This window comes from Nymphaea colorata, chromosome 11, assembly GCF_008831285.2.
Source record: "Nymphaea colorata isolate Beijing-Zhang1983 chromosome 11, ASM883128v2, whole genome shotgun sequence".
NCBI lineage: Eukaryota > Viridiplantae > Streptophyta > Magnoliopsida > Nymphaeales > Nymphaeaceae > Nymphaea > Nymphaea colorata.
Window position 1 is genome coordinate 15,045,719 of NC_045148.1, and position 27,782 is coordinate 15,073,500.

At 40.1% G+C, this 27,782-nt stretch overlaps 1 protein-coding gene and 3 long non-coding RNA genes across 4 annotated transcripts; all 4 read right to left on the reverse strand.

Annotated features, from left to right (window-relative positions):
• Positions 1-209: 209 nt before the first annotated feature.
• LOC116263915 (uncharacterized) lies at positions 210-6,280 on the reverse strand. Its single transcript, XR_007574584.1, has 5 exons — positions 6,133-6,280; positions 1,825-4,119; positions 793-867; positions 487-649; positions 210-348 (listed from the first exon to the last, which is right to left on the reverse strand). It is a non-coding gene; the product is annotated as an uncharacterized LOC116263915 (long non-coding RNA).
• An 873-nt stretch (positions 6,281-7,153) lies between these two features.
• Positions 7,154-7,849, reverse strand: LOC116263584 (rust resistance kinase Lr10-like). Its single transcript, XM_031643320.1, has one exon. It carries the CDS (start codon positions 7,847-7,849, stop codon positions 7,154-7,156), a length of 696 nt encoding a protein of 231 aa, XP_031499180.1.
• A 2,994-nt stretch (positions 7,850-10,843) lies between these two features.
• LOC126410508 (uncharacterized) lies at positions 10,844-24,307 on the reverse strand. The gene is made up of 3 exons (XR_007574585.1): positions 22,927-24,307; positions 22,468-22,494; positions 10,844-13,727 (listed from the first exon to the last, which is right to left on the reverse strand). It is a non-coding gene; the product is annotated as an uncharacterized LOC126410508 (long non-coding RNA).
• Positions 24,308-24,948: 641 nt separating this feature from the next.
• Positions 24,949-27,201, reverse strand: LOC116263916 (uncharacterized). Its single transcript, XR_004174743.2, has 3 exons — positions 27,135-27,201; positions 25,115-25,224; positions 24,949-25,013 (listed from the first exon to the last, which is right to left on the reverse strand). It is a non-coding gene; the product is annotated as an uncharacterized LOC116263916 (long non-coding RNA).
• Positions 27,202-27,782: the final 581 nt, after the last annotated feature.

Here is a 27,782-nt window from a genome sequence, read left to right on the forward strand (position 1 = left end):
CTATAAAGCAATTGCCTGTTCCATAAAAAGAAGTCAAAAACAAAGTGAAATTAGAACATAGTAACATAGTAGCATTAAAATCCTATATCTAGTTGAACCCTTACTATCTTGGAGAAGTTCAACAATGACATCAAAAGACAGTGGACACTTCTGTCAAGTACCAACAAGAACAAACGAGAACATCCTTTTCAGTGACAATGAAGCTTACATACCTCATTTCTTTAATCGTTATTGACATCCCAAGCTGTGGATGTGGCACCTTGATACGAGCATCAGATGAAAATTGGTTTGGAAGAAGACAGAGCTTTACATGCTTGCATATCAGTGAGTACAATGCAAATGTCCCACCTGCAATAAAATTGAGCAACCAAAGGCAAGTCCTGAGATCTCATAACTAAGATTTAGCTATAAGGACAAAAAGAAAGCATGCTTTTAACTGTATGAATTGACATGTTAGCTCTGAAAATAAAAACACAATATACGCACATTTGAACAGTGGGCCCATAAGCCACAGTTCTAGCCTTCTAGGCTGCATTAATACACCACTCAGCATGAACTTGATACGAGCATCAGATGAAAATTGGTTTGGAAGAAGACAGAGCTTTACATGCTTGCATATCAGTTGGTGAGTACAATGCAAATGTCCCACCTGCAATAAAATTGAGCAACCAAAGGCAAGTCCTGCAATTAGATCTCATAACTAAGATTTAGCTATGAGGACAAAAAGAAAGCATGCTTTTAACTATACGAATTGACATGTTAGCTCTGAAAATAAAAACACAATATACGCACATTTGAACAGTGGGCCCATAAGCCACAATTCTAGCCTTCTAGGCTGCACTAATACACCACTCAGCCATATCCCACCTGCATTGTGATATTTTAGAAATGCCATAAGAATTCAAGCACTAGCTGCACATCAACAAATACATGTTTTTCACTACTTGTGCATGTGCACATGTGTCTTTCTACTTGGGTATGAGAGAGAGACACACACAAACACATGTTCATGACAGAGACCCTGAGTCATATCTTCCATATGCTTTAAACCACAACAAACATTATGCACTAAACCACAACAAACATAAAAAGAAAAGGCATTATTTAAATCAACAACACATTCCTAAAGATGCCTTCGACCAACTCTACCACCAACTCTGGTTGTATCAAGTACTTTGGCTTTTCTAGAAAAGTTGTCATTGAATGGTGAATGGCATCAGAGGCTCTTGGTTCGCTGGTGAATAGCAACAGAGGCTCTTGGTTCGCCAACCGCAACAGGCCTGGTAGGCGGTCAAGTTCAGGAAAACCCAGAATGTTAGGATCAAGTTCACGAATCCATGCAATGCATAAAATGCTTGCCATATCAAGTGTTAGGAATTGTTCTTGGGAAAAAAAGATATCACTGTTCACCAACATCTAGATAAGAACATCAAAAACCAATAACAAATCTAAAAACAAGCTTTCCATGACATTCTAAAATAAGCTGTGTCATTTTCATGCCTAAAAAACTTGCACTATAATATAATTTTGGACCAACCTCAGCCCACCTTCTCCTCCAATGTAGGAAAAACATCTCGGTTATGGGAAGGGGAAGAGCTGGATTAAAAGCAATAGACTCAATCAACGAGGAGCAGGTTGAACAACCAGAATTAAATGAAAATAGCATGAATGAAAAAAGATTGAATAATAATTATAATATCATAATTTTTCCCCAATGCTGAATACTGCCCTGATTTATGGATAAACACAACACATATTAGTCAAAATATGATAAATATCCATAACACTCAACTAACATGACACAAGAAGAAACTGAATACTAACCTGGTCCGAAACCATAAAGGACCCAACTGTCGAAGCAAAGGCATGGGTGGGTAGTTGGTGGCGATGAAGAATAACTCCACCTCATTTTGCAAAACCATGTATTGCAAGCCAAGACAAATATTAGATGAAGCCAAGAACAAAACTCATGCAACTTCAAATGATAGAACTTTTCAAAAATGTCACAGTTCAAAATCGACCAGTTCTTTTGAAAACAGATAAGAGATCTTCCATGATAGCCTCAACCCTAAGTCTAGGTTATGTCATTGAAAAACAGGTTGAAGACATTTCAACGGGTCGAAGACACTCGGTTAAGATGGGTCAGTTCCCAAATGATGTGCCTCTCCTAAGACAAAAGAAAAGATGGACAAATTGTCACATTCAGCATAAGTGGACTAGGTTTGAAGGGTTCCATGGACTAGTAGTTTGTTAATGAAATGGCAAACACCTTTCAAGACCAAAGGGGATTGGTTAGTTCCTCTTATGCCAAGAAAACCTCAAAATATAACAAGAGATGTCAAGTTTTGACTTTGAAATAGTTCAAAATTATCACTTTAACTCATAAGCTTGAGTGCTCGTGTTGTGCAAGTAATATGTCATTCACTTATCCATAGTACCATACAAGGATTAGGATTCATTTCGCATCAATGTCGTCGAACATCTAGAAGGGATATCTTTCAATTTCCAAAATGTGAACATAAAGGAATCATCCTCGACATCTTAGGTAATAAAAAAAAGGAGCAGATATTGACCCCAAATTTGCACATCCACAAAAGATCGTTACATTCAAATCCTGCGAGTTCAACCTTCATGTCTTTCATCTCTTGGCAGGCACCTTTTGTTTTTTTTTTTTTTTAGTTTTTTTGTTCTTTCTTTTGCATTTAGCTTTTTGCTATTTTTTTTTCTTTGATTTTTTTTTCAGGCCGACCTTCACCTTTGAGGGAATACCTCACCACCTCAAAGGCTACTACGAAGCTCCACCGCTTTGGTGGTTATGTGTAGCTTTGTCACGTGTCCAACCCGCTTCACCTTACGGGTTTTCGACGAGCCAAAGGTTCGTAAGTCATTATCTTCGCGAAATAGACATAAATCAGCTTTATGCCTACCCGGTACTCTTGATTACTGACTCAGAGGAACAACTACACAAGCCTCGAGCCCATCTCTCAACACTCATTTTGCTACCTGCCAAGATCTTACAGAGCATTGTGGCTTTCTCTCTCAGCATATATTCATATTAGATCCTTGCAAATTTTTGAACACCAGAGTCAATAGCATTTCCTATTCTTAACTTTCTCAGCTTCATAGGAGTTTTCCTTACTGTTCAGATCCAGGATTTTTTCAGCTTTCCTCTTCCATTGCTTGACAACAAAAACTTGAAAGTTTCTCCTACTCGAGAAGATACTAAGAGTAAAGCAAAGACATATCATCATGGGCGAAGACATTTTTAAAATGTTTTTAAACAAAATTAAAAAAAAAATTACTTTACAAATGTTCTTGACATCAAATGGTATATCACGAGGAGGCATGAACTCTACTCCCTAAAGAGATGGGTGAATGCAAAACAAGATGGGTAGACTGAGCAAGAGGCAGACTCTTCGACTTCTGACAGGTTCACAAATCTGGGTCAAAAAGACATTATATTGTAAAGAACCGATATGAAAACTAAGGAGTTTTTTACTCTACAGAAGGAGAGGATTCTAGAAAACCAAAATTCAGAATTTTTTGAACAATTTTGGTATTTTTTTATTCTTCCCAATTTCTGTACAAAGTAGAACAGAATAAAAGTTCTCAAAAACAATTTTTCCTAATTAAACTATTAAAGGTCAGTAAAAAACCCACAAAATTCAGAAAACTATAATCACGTGCAATAAGATCAAAACACAAAATGCTTGCACCAAAGATGAACATACAACACTCAAGCACACAGGGCAAGAATAATACAAATAAAAAGAAGAAATCACACTATGTTATTCTATAGAATTTATACAAAACAGATTTCCTCTTCAAAGAACAAAGTAACTCACTTCTTGTACTGGACCATCAACCTTCATTGTATTTCCAAAGGTTACCATGACAATTAATTGGTGTTGCATTAAGGGGAAACATTTTTTTACAATAAGACCGTCTTAGACAAGTGCAGTCCACCAATTAAGAAGGAAAGAAAGAAAAAAGGGAAAAAAATGCATACCGGATAACGACTGCTAAAGCCTGTCTACAACAATGTGCTGCCTCATTGAGCCTTCACTTTCGCATGACAAATTTGACCCGCCATCAGCAGATTTAGGTCACAAGTCATAACTGCAAATACAACAAAAACAGAATTATAGGAAAGATCTAAGCAATATTTAGAACTAGTCAAGGATAGGAGAAGAAACCATACAATTTGAAGCAAAAGCCAATAATGTCATTAATGCTAGGAAGTACAATAGACAGGCCCAAATATAACTAAACAGATGAAGGTATTTAGCAGCCAACAAAGAAAAGCGACAACGTAGGAAAGTCCGATATTCATATAACCTCCATGTTGTAAGCAGACCCTTTTCCAAAGCACGCTAGTTCATAGCTAGAAGGTGTCGCTGTGACCAATAGGTCACAGGCTGACAGCAACAATTTTGATAGCGGGATGATCACATCTGCTATAATGCATTGACTTTAACAATATGCAGCCTTTTTTATTTTGATACTTTGATCATACAAGCCAATAGTATTTTACTGTATTTATGTTAACATTTAAATATAAAAACGGCTTTCTAATTAAAATTTCAAAATTTTTAAAAGAGCATCCAACAGATCGTAATACCGCAAAACAAATGCATTAGTATGAGATCAGGAGCAAAGAGTGAAAAACCATCCATACTGATTGAAACTGAATGCAAATCAGTGACGGAGCCACATATGAACTGCCCACATCAGCCCTTCAATGTTTCTCTATTTTCACATTATCATTTTCAAATATTTGTATGTATGAATGTATGTATGTATATATATATATATATATATATATATATATATATATATAAGTGCCCTTTCGGATATGAAAATCTGCTACTGGAGCAAATGCTAGTGATTGAGCCTTTCCAGTACCTAACAACGGAGTCACAGTAGAGAAACGCTGTGAGAAGAAATCTGTGGGTCAACAGCTTTTTATATTTTAAAAAAAAATTGTGATCAATTGGTGGGGTTTCAGTATTTAAAAATTAAGAGAGACAATTTAATAATCATTAAAGGGAAGAGGAGCAGAAAGAAGACAACAAGGAATCATCTTTCTTTCATCAGTTTAACCATATTTACTGCTTCAATGAGGTCTCTAATAAAATAAAGGAGCTTAAGGGGACAAAAAGAGAGATCTCCTATGTGGGGGTGACTGCCGGTTAGATGCCATCCCTCATTGATCTGTACGGTGGACAGATATCTACTGGTCTCTCGTACGGTTCCAAACAAAGAAGACATGATATAGGGCATTAACCGGCTCTGCTTCTAGATTCACATGCACAAGTTCACACGTAGATATAAACCGGTCAGATGCTTATCGGTTCTTGTCATGATACACAACGAGAGAAGAATGAAGAATGAAGATGGATAATCACTTTGGCTAACGGCTACCGTCAATGAACATGAACACAGGTGCTAAACATTGAAGGTGAGCAGGGACTGATCCTCAAAAAATTTTCAACTATTGAAACCGCCCTGGCTCTTGAATGGGTGCAAAATAAAGAGGTGCATGGTGAAGAAGTTTTGGAATGAAGGGTCACAACCAGTGAAGCCTTCAGCACACGTTCTCCAACAAAATTAACAATCCTCATGATTCAGTTACCTATTAGTATATGAAACTTGTCCAACTTGGCAAATCCTATGTGGGGTTCAAAGTGAAGGGAGCCAAGAGCTCTATGATATGATATGACATGTTTTAATACGGAGGAGATGGAAGTGGGCAGACTTAAAAGAGGAGAGGGTTTGGAAAGAGGAGGGCAGCCGGATGCATAGTTGGGTCTGCCTCTGCAAATCGGCGATTTGTCTGAATCTCAAGGAGAACCCATACCGTCCTGTGTGAGCAAGCTAATGAGGATGGTGATCACAATGTTCCTCAAATACAGAAAAGGCAACAAAGATCCAATAAATTTTGGATATTCAATGACTCAATCAGTTGGGCTTAGAAACAAATATCATCTACTTTTTCAAAGATAAAGCATATCTCAAACGACCCTTCCTATGTTAAAAGGGCGAAGAAGACGACTAGGGCTGCGATTTGGGGAAAGGCAGACAGGAAACACAGGCAGACGTGAGAATGAAACGCGATAGAAAGAGGCATACCTCGACAGAGATGCGGGGGAGGAGCTGATGCAGACATGCGTTACGAGAATGAGCAGCTGCATTGCGGGAGAGCTTCTGCGAGAGGATTGGCGCCTCATCCACGAGCAAAGACAAAAAGTGAAAAATAGATTATGCCCTAACGGGCAGAAATTTTGTCCGCACTGAAGACGGATAGGGCTCGATAAACCTTCCCTCTCGACAAACTTTAAAAATCGACCGAAATATTTTGGAGAAACACACTTTAGTTTAAAAATTTCATAAACTGCCTCTTTGAAAAGTTGCGGGCGTATCAGCGGGACTCACCGTCAAACTGTCCTAACAAGGGAGATGCAGCCTAGTTCAACGCCCTCTTCATGGCCGCACTCAAGAGTTTGTTGAATCAATTGTTCCTTCATTTTTTGAATAGATAATATATTTGGCAATTCATAGCCTATTCTGTTGAATCGATCAATTTCACTACTTCATTTGGTATACCTTTCGATTCTTAACAATACTACAATAAGGTCAACAGCCCAACATCTACTCTCCATTGGCAGCAATAGTGAGAATCCTAATCCCATATTTCGATCGATGGGGATGCATATGAGAGTAGAAAGCATTGATAATTAAGTGAAAGGGCTGATGGGTGAAAGTAGAAGCAAAGGCCAGTAAAGATGAATTGACTGATATTAACTAAAATACGCTTTAATCCAAGGAACCATAGTTCTTTCTTGCTTACGGATTTATGCTTCACACGTAAAACTTGGTGCATGTTTCTCATCCCCGCCTCAAAAAGGCAAAGCAGTGCCCTGTTCTTCCATGTCTCAGATAAAGTTGACGGTCTTCCGAAAAAATGGCTTACATTTTGTAGAATCTAAAAGTGATGCTGATCGCAATCACCTGCTGGCTGCTGCCAAGCATTTGTTTTAACATGGCAAAAGGACAGGACAAAAAAAAATATTTGATTCGGGAAAAAATAACTCCCAATAATATGTATACACTTCCATAAAATATTCCACAAAACTGGTCAAGAATTAATGCTTCAAACTAATAACCCTGATGTAGACGAGGAGTCAAAAACCTGAATCTCGGGTTCAACTGCATGGTAAAAATGATTAGGAGGCATTGTCAAGCTTGAGGCACTGCTTTCCAACATCCCGACAACTTCCTTCATACAAGGTCTATGAATTGGATTCCATTGTATGCACCACAACGCAATAGTGGCTATCTTTCTTACAATTTCATCTTGACCTTCTCCAATGCCTTCAAATTTCTGATTCTTAGAAAGAGTAGCATGAATCCATTGAGGAAAATACCCTTCACTAGAATCCCCATCAGTGGGACCAAACTTTTCTTTCATCCCAATCATCGCCATCAGTAGCATTCCAAAGCTATGAAACATCAGTTTTATGTGAGACATGCTTGGAATTCCCATAAAATAATTCGGGAGCAATATAATATAACCGATTGTGCCTTTGCCTTTTGTAATAGTTACACTGTTTCTCTCTTTACAAAATGGTTTTGCTACGCCAAAATCAGAAATCTTTGGTGTAAACTCATTGTCTAGAAGAATGTTATGTGGCTTGATGTCAAAGTGGATGATTCTTCGGTCACAGCCTTGGTGTAGATACTCAATTCCCCTGGGAGTGCCTAGTGCTATATCGTATAGCCTTTCCCTCAACAAGCAACGGCCTGCAACTGTGGTGTCAGTAAACTTCTCAAGTGAACCATTTTCCATGAAGTCGTAAACAAGCGCTCTTCGAGACCCTTCCACGCATGACGTTGTATGGTTTTTGATATTTCTTGAGCTTCTTGCATATAAAAGTAAAGATATGTTAAAAGTTTTCAATGGATAGCCAACATGACAACCAATTTACGAGGATTAGGTATAGAGGCCGGCTTTCATTAAATGTCAAAAAAGTAGTATTACCAAGTGAATGCCAGAATTAAGAGGAGCGTTGGGATGTACAGTTGAAGGGCAAAAGAATAGTGATTTTTTCCAATTACTGTTCTGATGTCGGTCGAGGGCATCCAAATGAAATTAAGAATAGAACATATATAGAATTCATGGGTCTGGCCATTCGATATGGCCGACCGTGCAGAGTGCGCTGCGGAAGCATTATGAAATCAAGGATCGGTAAAAGAATATTTCTCTATCTTCTCTTGATTTCACATGCATTATGAACCAGACAACACTATTAAAAGTGTAACAATCCGAGCAATTACCATCTCTAGCTTATGTAAACCAAGCATCACTGAGAAAGAGATCAATGCTGCATCTGTCTACTTACAAGAACATTGTTCCCGCTGACGTTTCTCGGGTTTGGAAATGTTATAGCGTTCACGCATTGCACAATTCATTATCTAGTTAGATAAACAACAAACTGTCAGGAAATAGAAGTTGAGGAAAGCATCTGGTTGCAATCCCATTTGTCAAATGCACAAATATTTAAAGTACGGACACGTTCTTGGTGAATGATTGCTACTACAGGAACAATCCAGGCCAGAGACGTAACCATGATTTATAAATTCAGATTGGTATCAGATCCTGGTGAATATTTTGCATCAGATCCCGCTTTCATCTGGGTCAGAATCCAACCGGAGGCATGCTAATATTTTTTCATGAACTTGTGCTACAACGTATTTCAGATCTAGAAAAAAAAAATGTTAAATCTAAATACAGATCTCAATTGCTTGTCAGTGTTCTACATTTGGATTTAGATGTTTTAAATCAATTTCATTTTCTTTATGGGTTTAAATGGCCTATGAACGACGGGAATTTGCAAACTGGAGGACCAGAATTTCAGACAAAATAAAGCATAGGAACTGAGCAGCTTGAATTGTGATTTTTCAAGTTAACTGGCATCTATATGTTTAGTAGAGTCGGTTGTAATTTGGACTTCGACATGAATTTGAATAGAAAAATAATAACACTGGATCCAAATCCATGTCCATAGTTCCAACTTCAACAATCGAATCTGATGAGGACCACCCGTTTTAACGGTTGGGTTTACGAATGCTGCGCGGATCCAAGTTTTCCCATCGGCAATTGGAAGCTATGCACGGAAAAGGGCGTATAATTTTGAATCTGGTTTACGAAGGAAAAAAAATGATCCTTTTACCAGGCATTGTACACCGAATACCCAAAGATTTGTCGAGATGCAAAACTCAAGGGTGATGGTAAAGATGGTCTCAACAACATCATGCAGGATTTGTCATCAACATGTGAAACATTAAGAAACCTCAAACCAAGCGGGTCGAAAGAGCAGTTTTAAATTTTCTCTACAGAGTAGCTCTAAGTAAATCAACAAGTATACTGGACAGCACCATGGAGGACAAGTGCCAGGAGAAGATATTGTGCACAAGTGAACACCTGGTACTCTCTCTCTCTCTCGCCCACCCCCCCACCCTTCTCTTCACACACACACACACGTCCAGTAATTTTGAACGAAGTCAAACTTTTTTTAGACTTTCTCGGGGCTGGGAAAACAGCTTTCTAGGACAGGCTTGGTTGACCCTGAAAGCACTTACACATGACAATGCTAATCTGTGCGAATGCACCTACAAATGGGCAGAACCACCCAATAATCAGTGAGTACAGGTATCCTTCCAAATAGAAAGGAAAATTATATTGTGCTCCACTGGTGTAATTTGTGTGATCAAGATGGAAGCTATGATAGTAACAGAACTCGAGAGTCAGGAGTATATCACGCTACCAGCTGATTTTGAAGATGATCCATCAGAGCAATTTGTATGGTGCACTGATCCATCTTCGCAGTAACAAGCAGGGGCGTCATCTTCTCCAAATACACACTGGCCCCCACTGGTAGTACACTTGAGGCAATCAAACCCCCAGCGAAGAAAAAATCCACCACTCAATATGGCAGAAAGGTTTGCAGACTCGGACTCCTCAACACCAGCAGGGATTTCATACATAGGACAATTGATGCGATGGACATCAAGAGGCAGCTTTATCTGTTCCTGTGGACTGTAATAATAATACAGCAGAGCCAGCAACTCAGTCTTTTCTCTTCCATGAGGACGGAGGTTGCAGAAGCCAATCATTAGCAGAATTGCACCTGAAGAAGGTAAGGCTGGGACCAAAGAGCCGGAAACCACTAGTAAGGAGTCTTCCAGAGAAGCTGAAGTTTTGAGGTGATGAGCAAAGTTTGACCATATGAATCAGGGTAGCGAACATTCAAGCCACGATCAAGGTATGTGATTCTTTTAACAATGAAATAGCTGTCGAATAAACAAATCTTAGTGACGTTCCTGTTGCATGATATGAGGTTGATACCACAAGAAGAATTGAGAGAACTGAAGGGGAAGAGAATTGGAGTTGAGTTGCTGCAGTTGAAAGGGGAACTGCAGAAATTCGTACTGTTGGGATTGGACACTACTGTAGAAGCCAGGAGAAGATCAATCACAAGAGCAGGGAAAAGAAAGAAACCCAAGCCGCGGAAAGACATGGCTTGTCCCCTCAGGTAGCCACGAGAAGAAAGACTGAAAGATTTAAGCAGACCCGCTTCACACCATAAAACTTCATACTAGATATGGATCCATATCCAACCCATTGAAATATCAAACAGAACCCATCAATGCCAGCCCAACGTCGATAAGCAAAATAAAATTTAAGAACAAGAAGATCCAACAAGATGAATACCAATCATTATACTCCTGATCATGCATATTTTCATTTTTCATATGTAACAAGATGGGAATAATTAAAAAACTGATTTTCATAAAAAACAAATGCTTACCAATGGGCATGTCATCAATTGTGTAGTCCATGAATTTTGAATAACACTAGCAAGCATGAACAAGATCTATACATGCGCACATCTAGTTAGTAGAAAAGCAACTGCACATATAAATTACATAGTTGTAGGGTCTACAACTTCTAGCACCTTATCATTTTAGATTGAATCTACAACCTTGCCGTCCAATCCACAGCTTATTAAGAACTGAGGTAAGTGGAACGCATAGATGTTGTCGTCAGTGTAACAGCGTCAATGACTTGCTCCTTGTGCTCTTGGTATCACTGTTCACCATCTAATTCATGATCCTGGGCCTTACCTACAGCTAGATAAGAACATCAAAAACCAAAAACAAATCTGAAAATGGTGGGAACCCTAGACCCGGCGTCGGTAAAATCTGCTGACCCGGTGTCGATCCCCTTCTCAAGATCACTCGAGGGAGCCGTAAGCCCAAAACTTGGACAAGTTAATTACAAAAGTTGATCCAGCCGGACAGCAACCCCGACTTAATAGTTCCCTGGGTAAAGATACAAGTATGTTTTCCCGGACCCAAGGCTTAATTCCTACTACAACGCTTAGGGGATCAAGGCTTGTACAATCACGAGCGATACAAAGTATTATCTCACAGCTCACTCAACAATCACATACAAACCATTCATACAATCCCTAAGAACGGCCAAACCATGCCCTTTCCCTTTGGTGGTCTAGCTACCCACAGTCGTGTCCTTGGCAAGGTGCCTTGGAGGGACTGCCGACGGTCGCAATTGGCTAAGCCTAGTTTGGAAATAAAAGTGCACCATAACCCTATGTTCTATAGGATGTTTAGAAGTTACCTAGCCGACGAGAGATCGGCTTGATCAGCAAGTGATCCGAGACAAAACCAGTGGCAAAGCCACTCTCGGATATCTCAGCAAGGTGGTGACGAGATGGCTCGGCCCGCCTGGCCGAGGACGCTCGAATGAGCTGGTCGAGAGAGTCTCGGCAATGAAGGTGGCATTGAGGGATGTTGTCGGCTACGACGCCTGGAGCAAGGGAGCTGCTGCTGGCCTCGGTCGGCCGAGTGTAACAGCAACGTGCAGGAAGAGCGGCCGGTAGGAGGCAGGGGCTCGGCCCGCCTGGCCGAGGTCGCCTTGGCGCCGGTGAGGTTGATCGGCTGCTGAAGGCTACGAGTTGCAGCAATAAGGCCGTGTGAAGTTGTCACTTGTTGGGCTGATAACTCTGATCTGAACAAGAACAGCCTTGGAGATGAACCTATCTAATGGACTCCAAGGGGTAAGGCCGAGCTCGGAACAAGGAGGTGAGCTCGGTGAGGGTTTAGGTAGGCTAGGTTCGGTTAGGTGAGCTCAGTAGAGATTTGAGCTTGGATGGACTAGGTCAAGGTAGGTAAGTCACTGTAGCCTAGGTGGTTCGGTAGTGGGTTGGCTTGAGTAGAGCCAAGTGAAGTGGGGTTAAGGCAACGACTGGGCTAGTGATGGACTAGTCGGTTATGGTTTAGGGATAGGCTAAGGGTCATGCGATAGAAAGTGGATAGTTAAGCTTAAGAGTGATGGATACTAATGATGGGGGTCGGTTATGCTAAGGGTTAAGCCAAGAGACACGCAAGAGTGCAGGAAGAGCGCTCGGCCCACCTGGCCGAGGTCGCCTTGGCGCCGGTCAGGTTGATCGGAAGTTGTCACCTGTTGGGCTGATAACTCTGATCTGAACACGAACAACCTTGGAGATGAACCTATCTAATGGACTCCAAGGGGTAAGGTCGAGCTCGGAACAAGGAGGTGAGCTCGGTGAGGGTTTAGGTAGGCTAGGTTCGGTTAGGTGAGCTCAATAGAGATTTGAACTCTGATGGACTAGATCAAGGTAGGTAAGTCACTGTAGCCTAGGTGGTTCGGTAGGGGTTGGCTTGAGTAGAGCCAAGTGAAGTGGGGTTAAGGCAACGACTAGTCTAGTGATGGACTAGTCGGTTATGGTTTAGGGATAGGATAAGGGTCATGCAATAGAAAGTGGAGAGTTAAGCTTACGAGTGATGGATACTAATGATGGGGGTCGGTTATGCTAAGGGTTAAGCCAAGAGACATGCAAGAGGGTAGGCTAACTAATGATGAGAAGTGGGGATTAAGGACGAGGTAGAGGAGGTTATGGCATGAGGATAAGAGAGGTTAAGGCTAGAGTTAAGTGGAATGGGTTGGTTACAAGATGTAAAGGGCTAAGGGTGTGCGAAGAGGCTTCCTAGCTAAAAGAGGTGAATACGTACCTTTAATTCCTCAATTATGGCATGGAGTGGTGGGAAATGAGGTGAGTTATGACTCACGGTGGGGAGGCTTCAAGAGGGTTAATGATGAGAGGAGCTAAGTGGCCAGCTGAGAAGAATGTGACTTTTGAGTTTCTATGGGTTTAGGAACGGTAATAAGGAGGTGAAGGGGCTAACGGGTAAAGGGTAAAGGGGGTGAAGAGTGTGAATGAAGGGGATGAAGTGTTGTGGCTGGGGTGTAATGATGAAGATGACACTTGGCGTTAGGGAATTAACTTACCTCTATGTGTGGCCAAGTGGACAGCTTCACTTGAGTGAGAAGCCTTATGTAACACTTGTATTGATGAAGGGAAGCCGAAGGGGAAGAAGAGGAATGAGCGCCAACGAGTTGCGTCCTCCTTTTCCGCTCATTAACTCACCACCGGGTCTGACTTGCCCTCCTTGACTTAGACATCAATCAATTCATTGTAAATGTTGCCAAGGGTAATTTGGGGATGAGCAAGGGGAATTGCGATAGCCGCTCGATGGATGCCGGAAGTGAGCAGCGGCCACTAGAACCACCGTCCGACTTGGGAATTCCGGCCGGCAATGGAACTCAGCCGTCCATAGATCAACTGCATGGACAAAAAACTTGCATAAGTAACTCCCTCTATGAGGCACATATCATTTGTAGGAAAGAACAAGAATTTGCTTCTATTAGTGCATTCCATATGGTCTCTTCCACTTTAAGTCACTTTGTCATGTTTCTTCAATTTAATATGGGGTCAACGCCTAGAGGCGTCGGTAGTAAAGGCGATCAGACCTTTTGGAACAAGTGATAGGTCAAGATCATGTTGTTCATTGGGAATTGAAGAGGGGAGAACGAACACATTATCAAAATTCCAGCTGGGAGTGATCACTGAGTGAGGAAGAGAGATCAAAAGGAAAGGGGGCAGAGGTTGGGAATGGAATGTCAGATGAGCGGTTCATGCCTGAATGATAATGAATTTTGCACTCTTCCTTGTTTTGTTGCTAGCCTCAGCCAAAAAGGTACGAATGAAGTGACGGGCCCGCAGAGCGTGGTAGTAAAGGCGATCCTCTTCTCTTAGCGTGCATAGCTTGCATGCATGCCGCCTGAGGCACATCTCTCTTTCTTAGTTTCACGCAAAAAGCACTCGCAAAGCAAAGCTTCAGGGACAACTTTGACTTTCAGGACATCAAGGTTTGATGGAGCATTTCTTGAAAGAAAAGGACTTGATTGAAAAGTCAGGACTCATTATGGAAAAGTCAGGACTAACCATACCAAAAAGGTGATGGACAAGACTTTCTGTAAAGGTCATGACTTATTATGGAAAAGTCAGGACTAACCGTACAAAAAAGGTGAGGATTAATTGCAATTCAATGCTCTTAGTGTTCACCATACAAAAAAAGTGAGTACTCATTGCAATTGTATGTCATTAGTACTCACTGTACAACAAAATGTCATTAGTACTTTCCCACAAATTGTATGTCCATCAAAATGAGTGCTGACCATCAACCAATGCCATGAGTACTGACTATACAACAAATTTATGTCATTCTTGCTAATGGAAAGGTGATGAAAAGGTCAGGACTTGATTGAAAGGTCAGGACTCATTATGAAAAAGTCAGGATGAAATATCATTAGTACTCACTTGACCTTATTGAAAGGTCAGGACTCATTATGGGACTCATTATGAAAAAGTCAGGATGAAATATCATTAGTACTCACTTGACCTTATTGAAAGGTCAGGACTCATTATGGAAAGGTCACGACTAATTGCAATGAAATGCCATTAGTACTCACTTGACAACAAAATGCCATTAGTACTCACTTGACAACAAAATGCCATTAGTACTCACTGTACAACAAAATGTCATTAACCATACCACAAAAGGTCAGGATTCATGACAATGTCATGAGATGCCATTAACCATACCAATCAAGATGCCATTAGTGTCCAAAATCCATGACAATTGCAAATTGATGTTCTTCAAACAACCAAAAGCTTTGAATGCTTCGCTTTGGCTCAAAGCTCTATTCATGAGCCACTTTGATGAAATGCAAAGCAAAGTCATGTACGCTGACATGTGAGCTGACCTTGACTTTGAAAATGGCTCGTGACGTACAAAGCACTCGCAAAGCATAGGGCTTTGCTCATGACGTGACGTTGGCCTAGCCTACTCAGTCTTTGATTTTGAGTAAGCATATTATATAAGCAAAAGCAAGCTGCTGGTGTATCAGCATATAAGCAAGCTGCTGGTGTATCAGCAATGTTGTAGTGGCCGCACGGTACGTACGGTGGAGGGTGTTACGGCGTTCAGAACCAGTTTAAGTGTGTTGACAATGAGGCAAGTTTTTGAATATTAAAGAACCTGACCCCTCTTTAATAATTTTAGATAACTTTCTGGTTTTCATTGTAATTATGTTGTTTACCCTAATTCTCCCTTAAGGGTTAGGGTAAGAGATTGAAAATTGAAATTACGTTTTTTCTTCTCTCACGTCAACATGGTATCAGAGCCAGCGGCGGTGGCGTGATCCCATCTATTTTTCGGCAACTGGCAGACTTCCGGCGACTCTCTTTCCAGTGACTGTTAGACCTCCTTCTCTCCTCTATCGTCTTCCTCTTCTTCCTCTTTCTTCTCTTCTCCTTCTTCTTTCCTCTTTCTCCCGCTCGCTGGTTGGTGGAGTCTGATCACGCCCATGTGGAACGCGTGATCAGACTCCATTGGTGGAAAGTGTACAGCAGTCTCTATTGGTGGAACCTGTGCAGCAGTTTCTTTTTTTTCTCTCGTGGAGAAGGCTGATGCTGCTAGAGATGGTTGTCTGACACGGCTGATGGTGGAACAACAAGTGCTGGAGATGGCTGCTATTCGTAGAGACTGGTTGCTGATCGTGGGAATGACCCATTGATGTTACTGATTGTGGAACAGCAAGAGGTGGACTTGCTGTTTGAGAGGTTGATGTGGGAACAACAGAAGCAGCGGTAGTCTTGGGGCAGTAGTCGTCTGTAAGTCAATTCTTTGCAGCAGTCATTCTCAGCAAAATCACTTTTGTCTGTTAAGAGTCGTGTGGAAAGGGTGACTGCTGCCTATGTTAATAACGTCTAGGGAACCAACGGAAATTCTGTGATCTTTTCTTCCCTGCCTGCACGTACATATCATTTCTGTCCATATAAAGTGAGTATATATATTCTGTTTTGATCTTAAATATGGAGCAGAGAAAAGAGACCATAAAAGTTCTGGGAGTCTTCTTTCATTTGGGTCGATGGTGAAGTTGGATGGCACAAATTATGAAATTTGGTCTCGGGTCTTTATGATGTCTGTTAAGGGGGCACAGAAAAAAACATGTTATTGAAGAAGAGGAACCTCTAACTACGTCTGAAAAATATTCTATATGGGAGGAAGACAACAATAATGTTATGGCGTGGATTATGAATAGCGTGCAGGCACACATCCTACAATTGCATATTATACCTCTGCCAAACAGATGTAGGAATTTCTGAAGCAAACTTACTCCCATGATAAGAATATGAGCAAAATTTTACAGGTTGAAGAAGATCTTCTCAAGCTCCAACAAGGTGATTTAGATCTGGCCCAATACTTTGCGTCGGTCAAATCAGCCTATGAGAGACAAAAGCTCTACGTCCCCCTTGTCAATCATGCTACAAAACTCACTTTGAGCAGTACATGGTAGCCAAATTTTTAGCTGGGTTATCTCCTGAGTTTACATTGGCAAAAGCCCAAATGTTGACTGGGGCCGAAATTTCAGACCTTGCTAAAGCCTATAATAGGCTTAGTCGTCTGGCGGTGACACTTACTCCATCCTCAGTGCACGTTCTGTGGAAGACTTGGACATCTAGAAGATAGATGTTGGAATAAACATGGTCGACCAATGATGCGAGGCTCTGAGTCATCACAGATCAAGGGTTCTTCTCATTTTCCAAAAGCCTCACATGTTGAAGATGATACTACAGAACCAGCTGCTGAAAATATCACTGTTAGTATTAGCAAATCTGAGTATGAACAATTTCTTGCTCAGAAAGGCTCCTCTTCCACCTTGGCGTCTACGGTTGTGGGTGATTCTGCTTTTTCCACCACTATGCAGAACCAAGTTCCAGGTATGTCATGGATTATTGATTCTGGTATGTCATGGATTATTGATTCTGGAGCCTCCAAGCACTTCTGCAGTCAACCAAATTTATTCACTATGCTTCACCATTTTCCTCAACCTAGACAGGTGAAGCTTGCAGATGGGAGATTCTCTCCCATTGTCGGTTGGGGCAGTGTGAAAATTTCAGAATGTTTAACTGTGAATAATGTTTAACTGTGAATAATGTGTTGTTTGCTCCTGATTTTCCTACTCACCTTCTCTCAATTAAAGGGCTGACTCATGATTTGAATTGTAGTTATTTTTTACTTTGGTTCGTGTTGGTTTTAGAACTTGCAGACTGGGAGGATCCGCCCAATCACTGGTTTGCCTCAGCCAAGCCGAGCGTGTGACATTGCTTGACTTTAGGAACGGCTGTGGAAAATTGCTCTCCTTTGTCGACAGCAACCTCACGATTCTATGCGAGAGGTTTTGCTGCTGTCGTGGACAGGTTTTCCAAGGAGATCTACCGATGAATTCACATGAATCCGATTGGACTTCTACCAATGGATTCCGGCGAACCTTCTCAATTTCTCACCGTGAAAACAGTCCTCAAAAGCCGCGCGTAGTTCTTCATTTCCAGCAACGTTTCCTTTGGTTTTGGCATTCCAAAAGCTTACTAGGGACGAATTCCTCAAGGCTTGATTTTCTGCTCGAGAGGACGGGGACCAGGAGATGCTTCGGTGCCTACCTCGTCTCTTGCAGCCAGAGTCGATGCTCGAGTACTAGCCAGCTACTAGGTGGTCTTCTCGCCCGAGGCCGAGGGTACTAGTCCAGCTTCTCGACTAGTCTTCTCCACCGGTGGTACTAGCCGCTTTCCACTAGTTTTTCCCTAAGTCTTCCCGAGACTTCAACCGACCTCTAGTCCTCCTCCGTGATCAAGGGGGCTGCACCGTGAAGAAGGAGCAATTCCATCGCGGGATTTGTGCGTAGGATAAAGACAACAAGGGAGGTTTTCCAGCAACCTCCAAGCTCGTCTTCACGCCTATGTTGCTTCAACCAGAGCCACGCCTATGTTGCTTCAACCAGAGCCACGGGTTGTAGCCTTTGAGATTCCGATCACTGCCGGCAAGGCCGATGAGGGGAAGAGAGAAACTCCCACACGGGGAACAGAGACAACGAACCAAACTTTGGCCTGGCCTGGCCTGGCCTTGGCCACTCCCTCAGCCATCGTCGGCCGAGACAGATTTAGGCTCGCATCAGAAAACAAGTTTTCCATGACATTGTCGGCATGTGAAATAAGCATTCCATATGGTCTCTTCTACTTTAAGTCACTTTGTCATGTTTCTTCAATTTCTTCCTTTTCCTTCATAATTAGATTTTCACGTGTATAAGGAAAAAAAGAATGTTATAATACAGGTTTTCATACAATAACTTGCCTAAAGTCCACCTTGAACCCATATGACTGCAAACCTTCTACATCAAATGTGTGAAATATTTTGAGGGAAAAAATAATTTATAGGCACATCATAATTGTGGTACTCTCTAAAGCAATCGCCTGTTCCATAAAAAAAAAAAGTCAAAGACAAAGTGAAATTAAAACATAATAACATAATGGCATTAAAATCCTATATGAAAACTAGTTGGGAGAAATGCCCTTACAAACAAAGAAAGGTTTTTTTTTGAAATCCAAAGACCCACGACGTATTTGTAATTGGAGTACCTTTCTTTCAATGAATGGACATAGTATAGAGGATGGTCGGGATAGCTCAGCTGGTAGAGCAGAGGACTGAAAATCCTCGTGTCACCAGTGCCAATCTGGTTCCTGGCATATGGTTCATGTATGGGCTAATGGTTATATGATATAACATGTATGGGCTAATGGTTACCTCATACATTGGGCTATTACCACACTAACGGTATTGATAAGTATGTACATTATAGTAGAGTAAATTATATGTACAGTAATCTACTCTACTATATACATATATTATGATAGTGTAATCTGCCCAACTGTTGACAAGGTAATATGCATCTAATAGTATAACAGCTACTATGCCTAAATATAGTAGTTATTGTATACAGTATACATTATATTAACCCCTACGACTAAGATACTCCAACCGTTCCTAAGACTTATTAGGCCATCAGGTAACGCGATCATGAGTTCTGTGATATAGGCTATAGTAATTGATACAGTATAAACCCATATCATCATATAAGGTATTATGTAATATCTGATCATGTTATATACATCATATGTATATAAACCTCATGCCAGACATAGTGAACAGATTAGTTATACTTTATGATAGACTATACAATATAAGATGTAACATATTGGGAGTAGATGTTCCCAGTATATTCGGTTAGACCCGTATACAGGCACTATGTACCATGGTTATGACTGTGTATATATATTACACTATTATGTTGGTCCCTATACACAATAGTAACCATGTACATAGTTAAAAGAGGCTATCAGGTAGTCACAGTTAAAAGAGGCTATCAGGTAGTCACTAGCCCCGCCTTCGGCATTCCCCTCCTTCCCCTCCTTGCGGTGAAGGTAACGACTTCAAGCATAGCCAGCTCCTAGTGTGAAGGGCGGTGTGTACAAGCTATGTCACACGAACTCTTCAAAAAAGGGGCCACACCCGTGTCGACAAGACACTGGTGTTGGTGTTGGTGCAGCTCCAACACGCACCCCAACCACATCCTTTTTTTCAAAATATTTTTCACTTTTTTTTCTTCTCTCTATCCCTTTCGTATAGTAATAAAAGTAAAAAGAAAGTACAGATTAAGCAAAGAAACAAGCTACAATTATATATATTACGAATACATGCATTTATATAAATATACACCCTCGCACCCAAATTTTTTGGGATACGTCGCACCGACACTTGCATCCCCGCACCCCGCACTCATGTGACATAGTGTACAGGGCCCGGGAATGAATTCACCGCCTTATGGCTGACCAGTGATTACTAGCGATTCTAGCTTCATGCAGGCAAGTCCCCACTCATAATTGGGCACGGGATAATGGAAATCATAAAACTAATGTCGGGCCTCGCACATTTACTATACGTTAACACTCGCTCAATTAGTCAAGAACTGGTTCCTCCCTTATGTTTCTAAACAAATTTCTTCTTGAACATCAGCAAATGGTACCTCATGGCTCCACGATCCACTTGGAGTCTGGAAAAACCTAATCATGTTGTTGCTTAATGCAGACCCAACGTAACCTGTATAGAATCTGCAGGACAGTATCAAACTAGTCATAAGTAATAGCCACTACAATAGATGATCATATCAAGCATAGGGTGCACTTTTGAGGCCAACGATATTTGACACTGACCTCCAAAGGTAGGAGATCTGAGTTACCAAGGTCCAGTCTGTTTCAGTTCACCATCGGGCCAGTATATATGTAGATATCTTCATAACAACCATCTTCTACATGTTGAGACTGAATCCTTTTGTAAAAGCTTTTGGTGCTCCCCATGATGAACTAATCATGGTCTTGTGTCAGGGCTGATACCAGAAGTCATATCCAAATAGAGGACTATTACCAAGTTTCTCCCATCTGAACAAGAACATACATATCGGAGATCAAAAGTACCAGATTTCAACACAAATGAAGATGTGTCGATCAAAGCACTCACATCAGATGTGATATTTCAATGGGTTGGATAAGTTTATGGTTAGATGATATGTCAACATGTCATTCACCATCTCATATCCAGATGGGGCACCCATCTGTAGATGGCGGCAGCAGACCACCACCAGTAGGCAGAGCAGTAAGTAGATTATCCATCGGCGATCAGTGACGGCAGTCGAGGTACAAGCATCTCTCTTGGTAGACGCTCATGCCGATCTACAACAACTGCATTGATTTCTGTTTCTGATTTTGATTTTTTTTTCTAAATAAGGAAACCTTGGCTGACAAGGCAAAGGTTGTGACCATTGCTTGTGACCGATGACCTTAGTGTCTCTGGCTCTGTGGTAAAAAAATGGTGTGGTGATCCTCTTGAACTTGTGGTTTTACGGTTTCAATGCATCCTTACAGACAAATCAATCATAAAGAAATCCCAACTCCGACTTAACAAATGTAACAGCTAACACATTCTATGAAATGAATAAATTCTAGGTCATGCAATTTTTCTGTGCACAACAATATATATGCGTTATTTTGTCATATCAGAGTGTATATTGCACTACTCACATCCGAGTGGGTGGTTAGTTTTAATTTTGAAATGTAGCTTGGTTGTTTAAATATGATTACTAAAATCACGTTCTATTAGTGTGATCACCACAATATTATTTTCTCAAGTTTGCTGATTGAACTTAAGCAATTAGTGGAATGTTCAATCTACGAACTTGCTAGGGGAAAATTGAAAGTCGATCAGAAAGAATGATCGACTTGGTAAGAAACGGTTGTAACATCTCTTGGTGTTGAACGGACTAACTAAGTAATTACCCATGTGAGTCTGAATGCTTTAAAATGTTACTCTCTTAAAAGGTGGCAGAGTATGGTCTAGTTCAATAAGCGTATAGGCTAAGCATATATATATATATATACAGTCGCCCGCTAGTCAATGTATATTGTTTTCTTTAAATATTTGTTTTTTTATTTTGCATATTAACTTATCAGTTGTTTTAAGACGCTGCTGTAATCACCACACCCTATTCTCCCTCTCATTTTTTCTGTTGGCTTCCATATACTTTTGGCTCTTCAACTTTGCTGATTGCATAAGTCCGAAACCTTCAAGTTAAATTGGGAAAAGATGTTTTTAAAAACTTCAAACATACTTTAATTTAATTAGAACAAAGAAATTTCAAATATTAAAAAAAAATTCCAACAAATTGGCCACCCAACTGATACTCATCGTAGATTTTAAAGGACTCACATGGATAACTACTTCAGTTTGTCCGTTCAACCCCAAGAGTTCAACCCCAAGAGATGATACTTATTGATTTGTCTGTAAGGATGCATTGAACCCGTAAAACCACAAGTTCAAGAGAATCACCACACCAGTCCTGATTTTTTTACCACAGCACATTGAAATATCAAACAGAACCCATCAATGCCAGGCCCAACGTCGATAAGCAAAATAAAATTTAAGAACAAGAAGATCCAACAAGATGAATAACAATCATTATACTCCTGATCATGCAAATTTTTATTTTTCATATGTAACAAGATGGGAATAATTAAAAAACTGATTTTCATAAAAAACAAATTATTGGGAAAAAAAGATATCAATGTTCACCTTCTAGTTCATGATCCTGGGCCTTACCTGCAGCGACAACCAAAACATCTGGATAAGAACATCAAAAACCAATAACAAATCTAAAAACAAACTTTCCATGACATTCTAAAATAAGCCATAGCAATGTCATTTTCATGCCTAAAAACCTTGCACTATAATATAATTTTGGACCAACCTCAGCCCACCTCCTCCAATGTAGGAAAAACATCTCGGTTATGGGAAGGGAAGAACTAGATGAAAAGCAATAGACTCAATCAAGAGGAGCAGGTTGAACAGCCAGAATTAAATGAAAATAGCATGAATGAAAAAAGATTGAATAATAATATAATATCATAATTTTTCCCCAATGCTAAATACTGTCCTGGATAAACAAAACACATACTAGTCAAAATATGATAAATATTCATAACACTCAACTAACATGACACAAGAAGAAACAAGAAGAAACTGAATACTAACCTGGTCCGAAACCATAAAGGACCCAACTGTCGAAGCAAAGGCATGGGTGGGTAGTTGGTGATGATGAAGAATAACTCCACGCCATTTTGCAAAACCATGTATTGCAAGCCAAGACAAATATTAGATGAAGCCAAGAACAAAACTCATGCAACTTCAAAGGATAGAACTTTTCAAAAATGTCACAGTTCAAAATCGACCAGTTCTTTTGAAAACAGATAAGAGATCTTCCATGATAGCCTCAACCCTAAGTCTGGGTTATGTCATTGAAAAACAGGTTGAAGACATTTCAACGGGTTGAAGACACTCTGTTAAGATGGAATCATGGGTCAGGTTCCCAAATGATGTGCCTCTCCAAATACAAAGGAAAAGATGGACAAATTGTTTGAAGAGTTCCATCTATTGCATAAATGGACTAGTAGTTTGTTAATGAAATGGCAAACACCTTTCAAGACCAAAAGGGATTGGTTAGTTCCTCTTATGCCTAGAAAACCTCGAAATATAACAAAAGATGTCAAGTTTTTACTTTGAAATAGTTCAAAATTATTACTTTAACTCATAAGCTTGAGTGCTGGTGTTGTGCAAGTAATATGTCATTCACTTATCCATAGTACCATACAAGGATTAGGATTCATTTCGCATCAATGTCATCGAACCTCTAGAAGGGATATCTTTCAATTTCCAAAATGTGAACATAAAGGAATCATCCTCGACATCTTAGGTAATAAAAAAAAGGAGCAGATATTGACCCCAAATTCGCACATCCACAAAAGATCGTAACATTCAATTCCTGCGAGTTCAACCTTCATGTCTTTCATCTCTTGGCAGGCACCTTTTGCTTTTTGTTTTTTTCTTAGTTTTTTTGTTGTTCTTTCTTTTGCACTTAGCTTTTTGCTATTTTTTTTTCTTTGATTTTTTTTTTTTCAGGCCGACCTTCACCTTTGAGGGAATACCTCACCACCTCAAAGGCTACTACGAAGCTCCATCGCTTTGGTGGTTATGTGTAGCTTTGTCACGTGTCCAACCCGCTTCACCTTACGGGTTTTCGACGAGCCAAAGGTTCGTAAGTCATTATCTTCGCGAAATAGACATAAATCAGCTTTATGCCTACCCGGTACTCTTGATTACTGACTCAGAGGAACAACTACACAAGCCTCGAGCCCATCTCTCAACACTCATTTTGCTACCTGCCAAGATCTTACAGAGCATTGTGGCTTCTCTCTCAGTATATATTCATGTTAAATCCTTGCAAAATTTTGAACACCAGAGTCAATAGCATTTCCTAGTCTTAACTTTCTCAGCTTCATAGGAGTTTTCCTTACTGTTCAGATCCAGGATTTTTTCAGCTTTCCTCTTCCATTGCTTGACAACAAAAACTTGAAAGTTTCTCCTACTCGAGAAGATACTAAGAGTAAAGCAAAGACATATCTTCATGGGCGAAACATTTTTAAAATGTTTTTAAACAAAATTAAAAAAAAATTTACTTTACAAATGTTCTTGACATCAAATGGTATATCACGAGGAGGCATGAACTCTACTCCCTAAAGAGAGGGGTGAATGCAAAACAAGATGGGTAGACTGAGTAAGAGGCAGACTCTTCGACTTCTGAAAGGTTCACAAATCTGGGTCAAAAAGACATTATATTGTAAAGAACCGATATGAAAACTAAGGATTTTTTTACTCTACAGAAGGAGAGGATTCTAGAAAACCAAAATTCAGAATTTTTTGAACAATTTTGGTATTTTTTTATTCTTCCCAATTTTTGTACAAAGTAGAACAGAATAAAAGTTCTCAAAAACAATTTTTCCTAATTAAACTATTAAAGGTCAGTAAAAAACCCACAAAATTCAGAAAACTATAATCACATGCAAGAAGATCAAAACACAAAATGCTTGCACCAAAGATGAACATACAACACTCAAGCACACAGGGCAAGAATAATACAAATAAAAAGAAGAAATCACACTATGTTATTCTATAGAATTTATAGAAAATAGATTTCGTCTTCAAAGAACAAAGTAACTCACTTCTTGTAATGGACCATGAACCTTCATCATATTCCCAAAGGTTACCATGACAATTAATTGGTGCTGCATTAAGGGGAAACATTTTTTGACAATAAGACTGTCTTAGACAAGTGCAGTCCACCAATTAAGAAGGAAAGAAAGGAAAAAAGGAAAAAAATGCATACCCGATAACGACTGCTAAAGCCTGTCTACAACAATGCGCTGCCTCATTGAGCCTTCACTTTCTCACGACAAATTTGACCAGCCATCAGCAGAATTAGGTCACAAGTCATAACTGCAAATACAAGAAAAGCAGAATTATAGGAAAGATATAAGCAATATTTAGAACTAGTCAAGGATAGGAGAAGAAACCATACAATTTGAAGCAAAAGCCAATAATGTCATTAATGCTAGGAAGTACAACAGACAGGCCCAAATATAACTAAATTCATCTATTTAGCAGCCAACAAAGAAAAACGACAACGTAGGAAAGTCCGATATTCATATAACCTCCATGTTGTAAGCAGACCCCTTTCCAAAGCACGCTAGTTCATAGCTAGAAGGTGTCGCTGTGACCAATAGGTCACAGGCTGACAGCAACAATTTTGATAGCGGGATGATCACATCTGCTATAATGCATTGACTTTAACAATATGCAGCCTTTTTTATTTTGATACTTTGATCATACAAGCCAATAGTATTTTACTGTATTTATGTTAACATTTAAATATAAAAACGGCTTTCTAATTAAAATTTCAAAATTTTTAAAAGAGCATCCAACGGATCGTAATACCGCAAAACAAATGCATTAGAATGAGATCAGGAGCAAAGACTGAAAAACCATCCATACTGATTGAAACTGAACGCAAATCAGTGACGGAGCCACATATGAACTGCCCACATCAGCCATTCAATGTTTCTTTATTTTCACATTAACATATTCAAATATTTGTATGTATGTATGTATGTATGTATATATATATATATATAAGTGCCCTTTCGGATATGAAAATCTGCTACTGGAGCAAATGCTAGTGATTGAGCCTTTCCAGTACCTAACAACGGAGTCACAGTAGAGAAACGCTGTGAGAAGAGATCTGTGGGTCAACAGCTTTTTATATTTTAAAAAAAATTGTGATCAATTGGTGGGGTTTCAGTATTTAAAAATTAAGAGAAACAATTTAATAATCATTAAAGGGAAGAGGAGCAGAAAGAAGACAACAAGGAATCATCTTTCTATCATCAGTTTAACCATACTTACTGCTTAACGGGACAAAAAGAGAGATCCCTATGTGGGAGAGACCGCCGGTAGACGCTGTCCCTAGTTGATCTGTATGGTGGACAGATATCTACTGGTCTCTCATACGGTTCCAAACAAATAAGACATGATTTGAAATAATCTAGATTCACATGCACAAGTTCACACGTAGATATAAACCTGTAAGATGCATACCGGTTCTTGTCATGATACACAACTAGAGAAGAATGAAGAATGAAGATGGATAATCTCACATTGAAGGTGAGCAGAGACTGATCCTCAAAAATTTTTCAACTATTGAAACCGCTCTGGCTCTTGAATGGGTGCCAAATAAAGAGGTGCATGGCAAAGAATTTTTGGAGTGAAGGGTCACAACCAGTGAAGCCTTCAGCACACGTTCTCCAACAAAATTAACAATTCTCTAAATTCAATTACCTATTAGCATATGAAACTTATCCAAATTGGCAAATCCTATGTGGGGCTCAAAGTGAAGGGAGCCAAGAACTCTATGATATGATATGACATGGTTTAATACGGAGGAGATGGAAGTGGCCAGACTTAAAAGAGGAGAGGGTTTGGAAAGAGGAGGGCAGCCGGATGCATAGTTGGGTCTGCCTCTGCAAATCGGCGATTTGTCTGAATCTCAAGGAGAACCCATACCGTCCTGTGTGAGCAAGCTAATGAGGATGGTGATCACAATGTTCCTCAAATACAGAAAAGGCAACAAAGATCCAATAAATTTTGGATATTCAATGACTCAATCAGTTGGGCTTAGAAACTAATATCATCTACTTTTTCAAAGATAAAGCATATCTCAAACGACCCTCCCTATGTTAAAAGGGTGAAGAAGACGACTAGGGCAGCGATCTGGGGAAAGGCAGACAGGAAACACAGGCAGACGTGAGAATAAAACGCGATAGAAAGAGGCAAGCAAGCCTGCGCCTTACCTCGACAGAGATGCGGAAGAGGAGCTGCGGGAGAGCTTCTGCGAGAGGAAGAGGAGCCTTCTCCACGAGCAAAGACAAAAAATAAAAAATAAAAAATAAATTACGCCCTAAAACTGAAGAAGGAAAGACGCGGGTAGGGCTCGATAAACCTTCCTATCGACAAACTTTCAAAATCGACCCAAATATTTATTTTGAGAAACACACGCTTTAGTTTTAAAATTTTCATAAACTGTCTTTTTGAAAAGTTGCGGGCGTAACAGCGGGACTCACCGTCAAACTGTCTTTAACAGAGGAAGATGCAGCCTAGTTCAACGCCCTCGGTCTTTCAGAATGGTTTCGTGGAACATCAACCTGTCGCGGGAGATGCACCGCACTCAGAGTTTGTTGAATCAATTGTTCGATATATTTGGCAATTTCTGTTGAATCGATGTGATTCTTTTAACAATGAAATCGCTGTCGAGTAGACGAATCTTACCGTTGCATGATATGAGGTTGACACCGCAAGAAGAATTGAGAGAACTGAAGGGGAAGAGAATTGGTCTTGAGTTGCTGCAGTTGAAAGGAGAACTACAGAAAGGAGAAGATCAATCACAAGAGCAGGGAGAAGATCAATCACAAGAGTTCAATTTTCTAAAATTTGTGGACGCA

Excerpts from the sequence above, each read along its gene's own strand:
- LOC116263584 (XM_031643320.1), bottom strand. The coding sequence starts at position 7,849 with ATGGAAAATGGTTCACTTGAGAAGTTTACTGACACCACAGTTGCAGGC.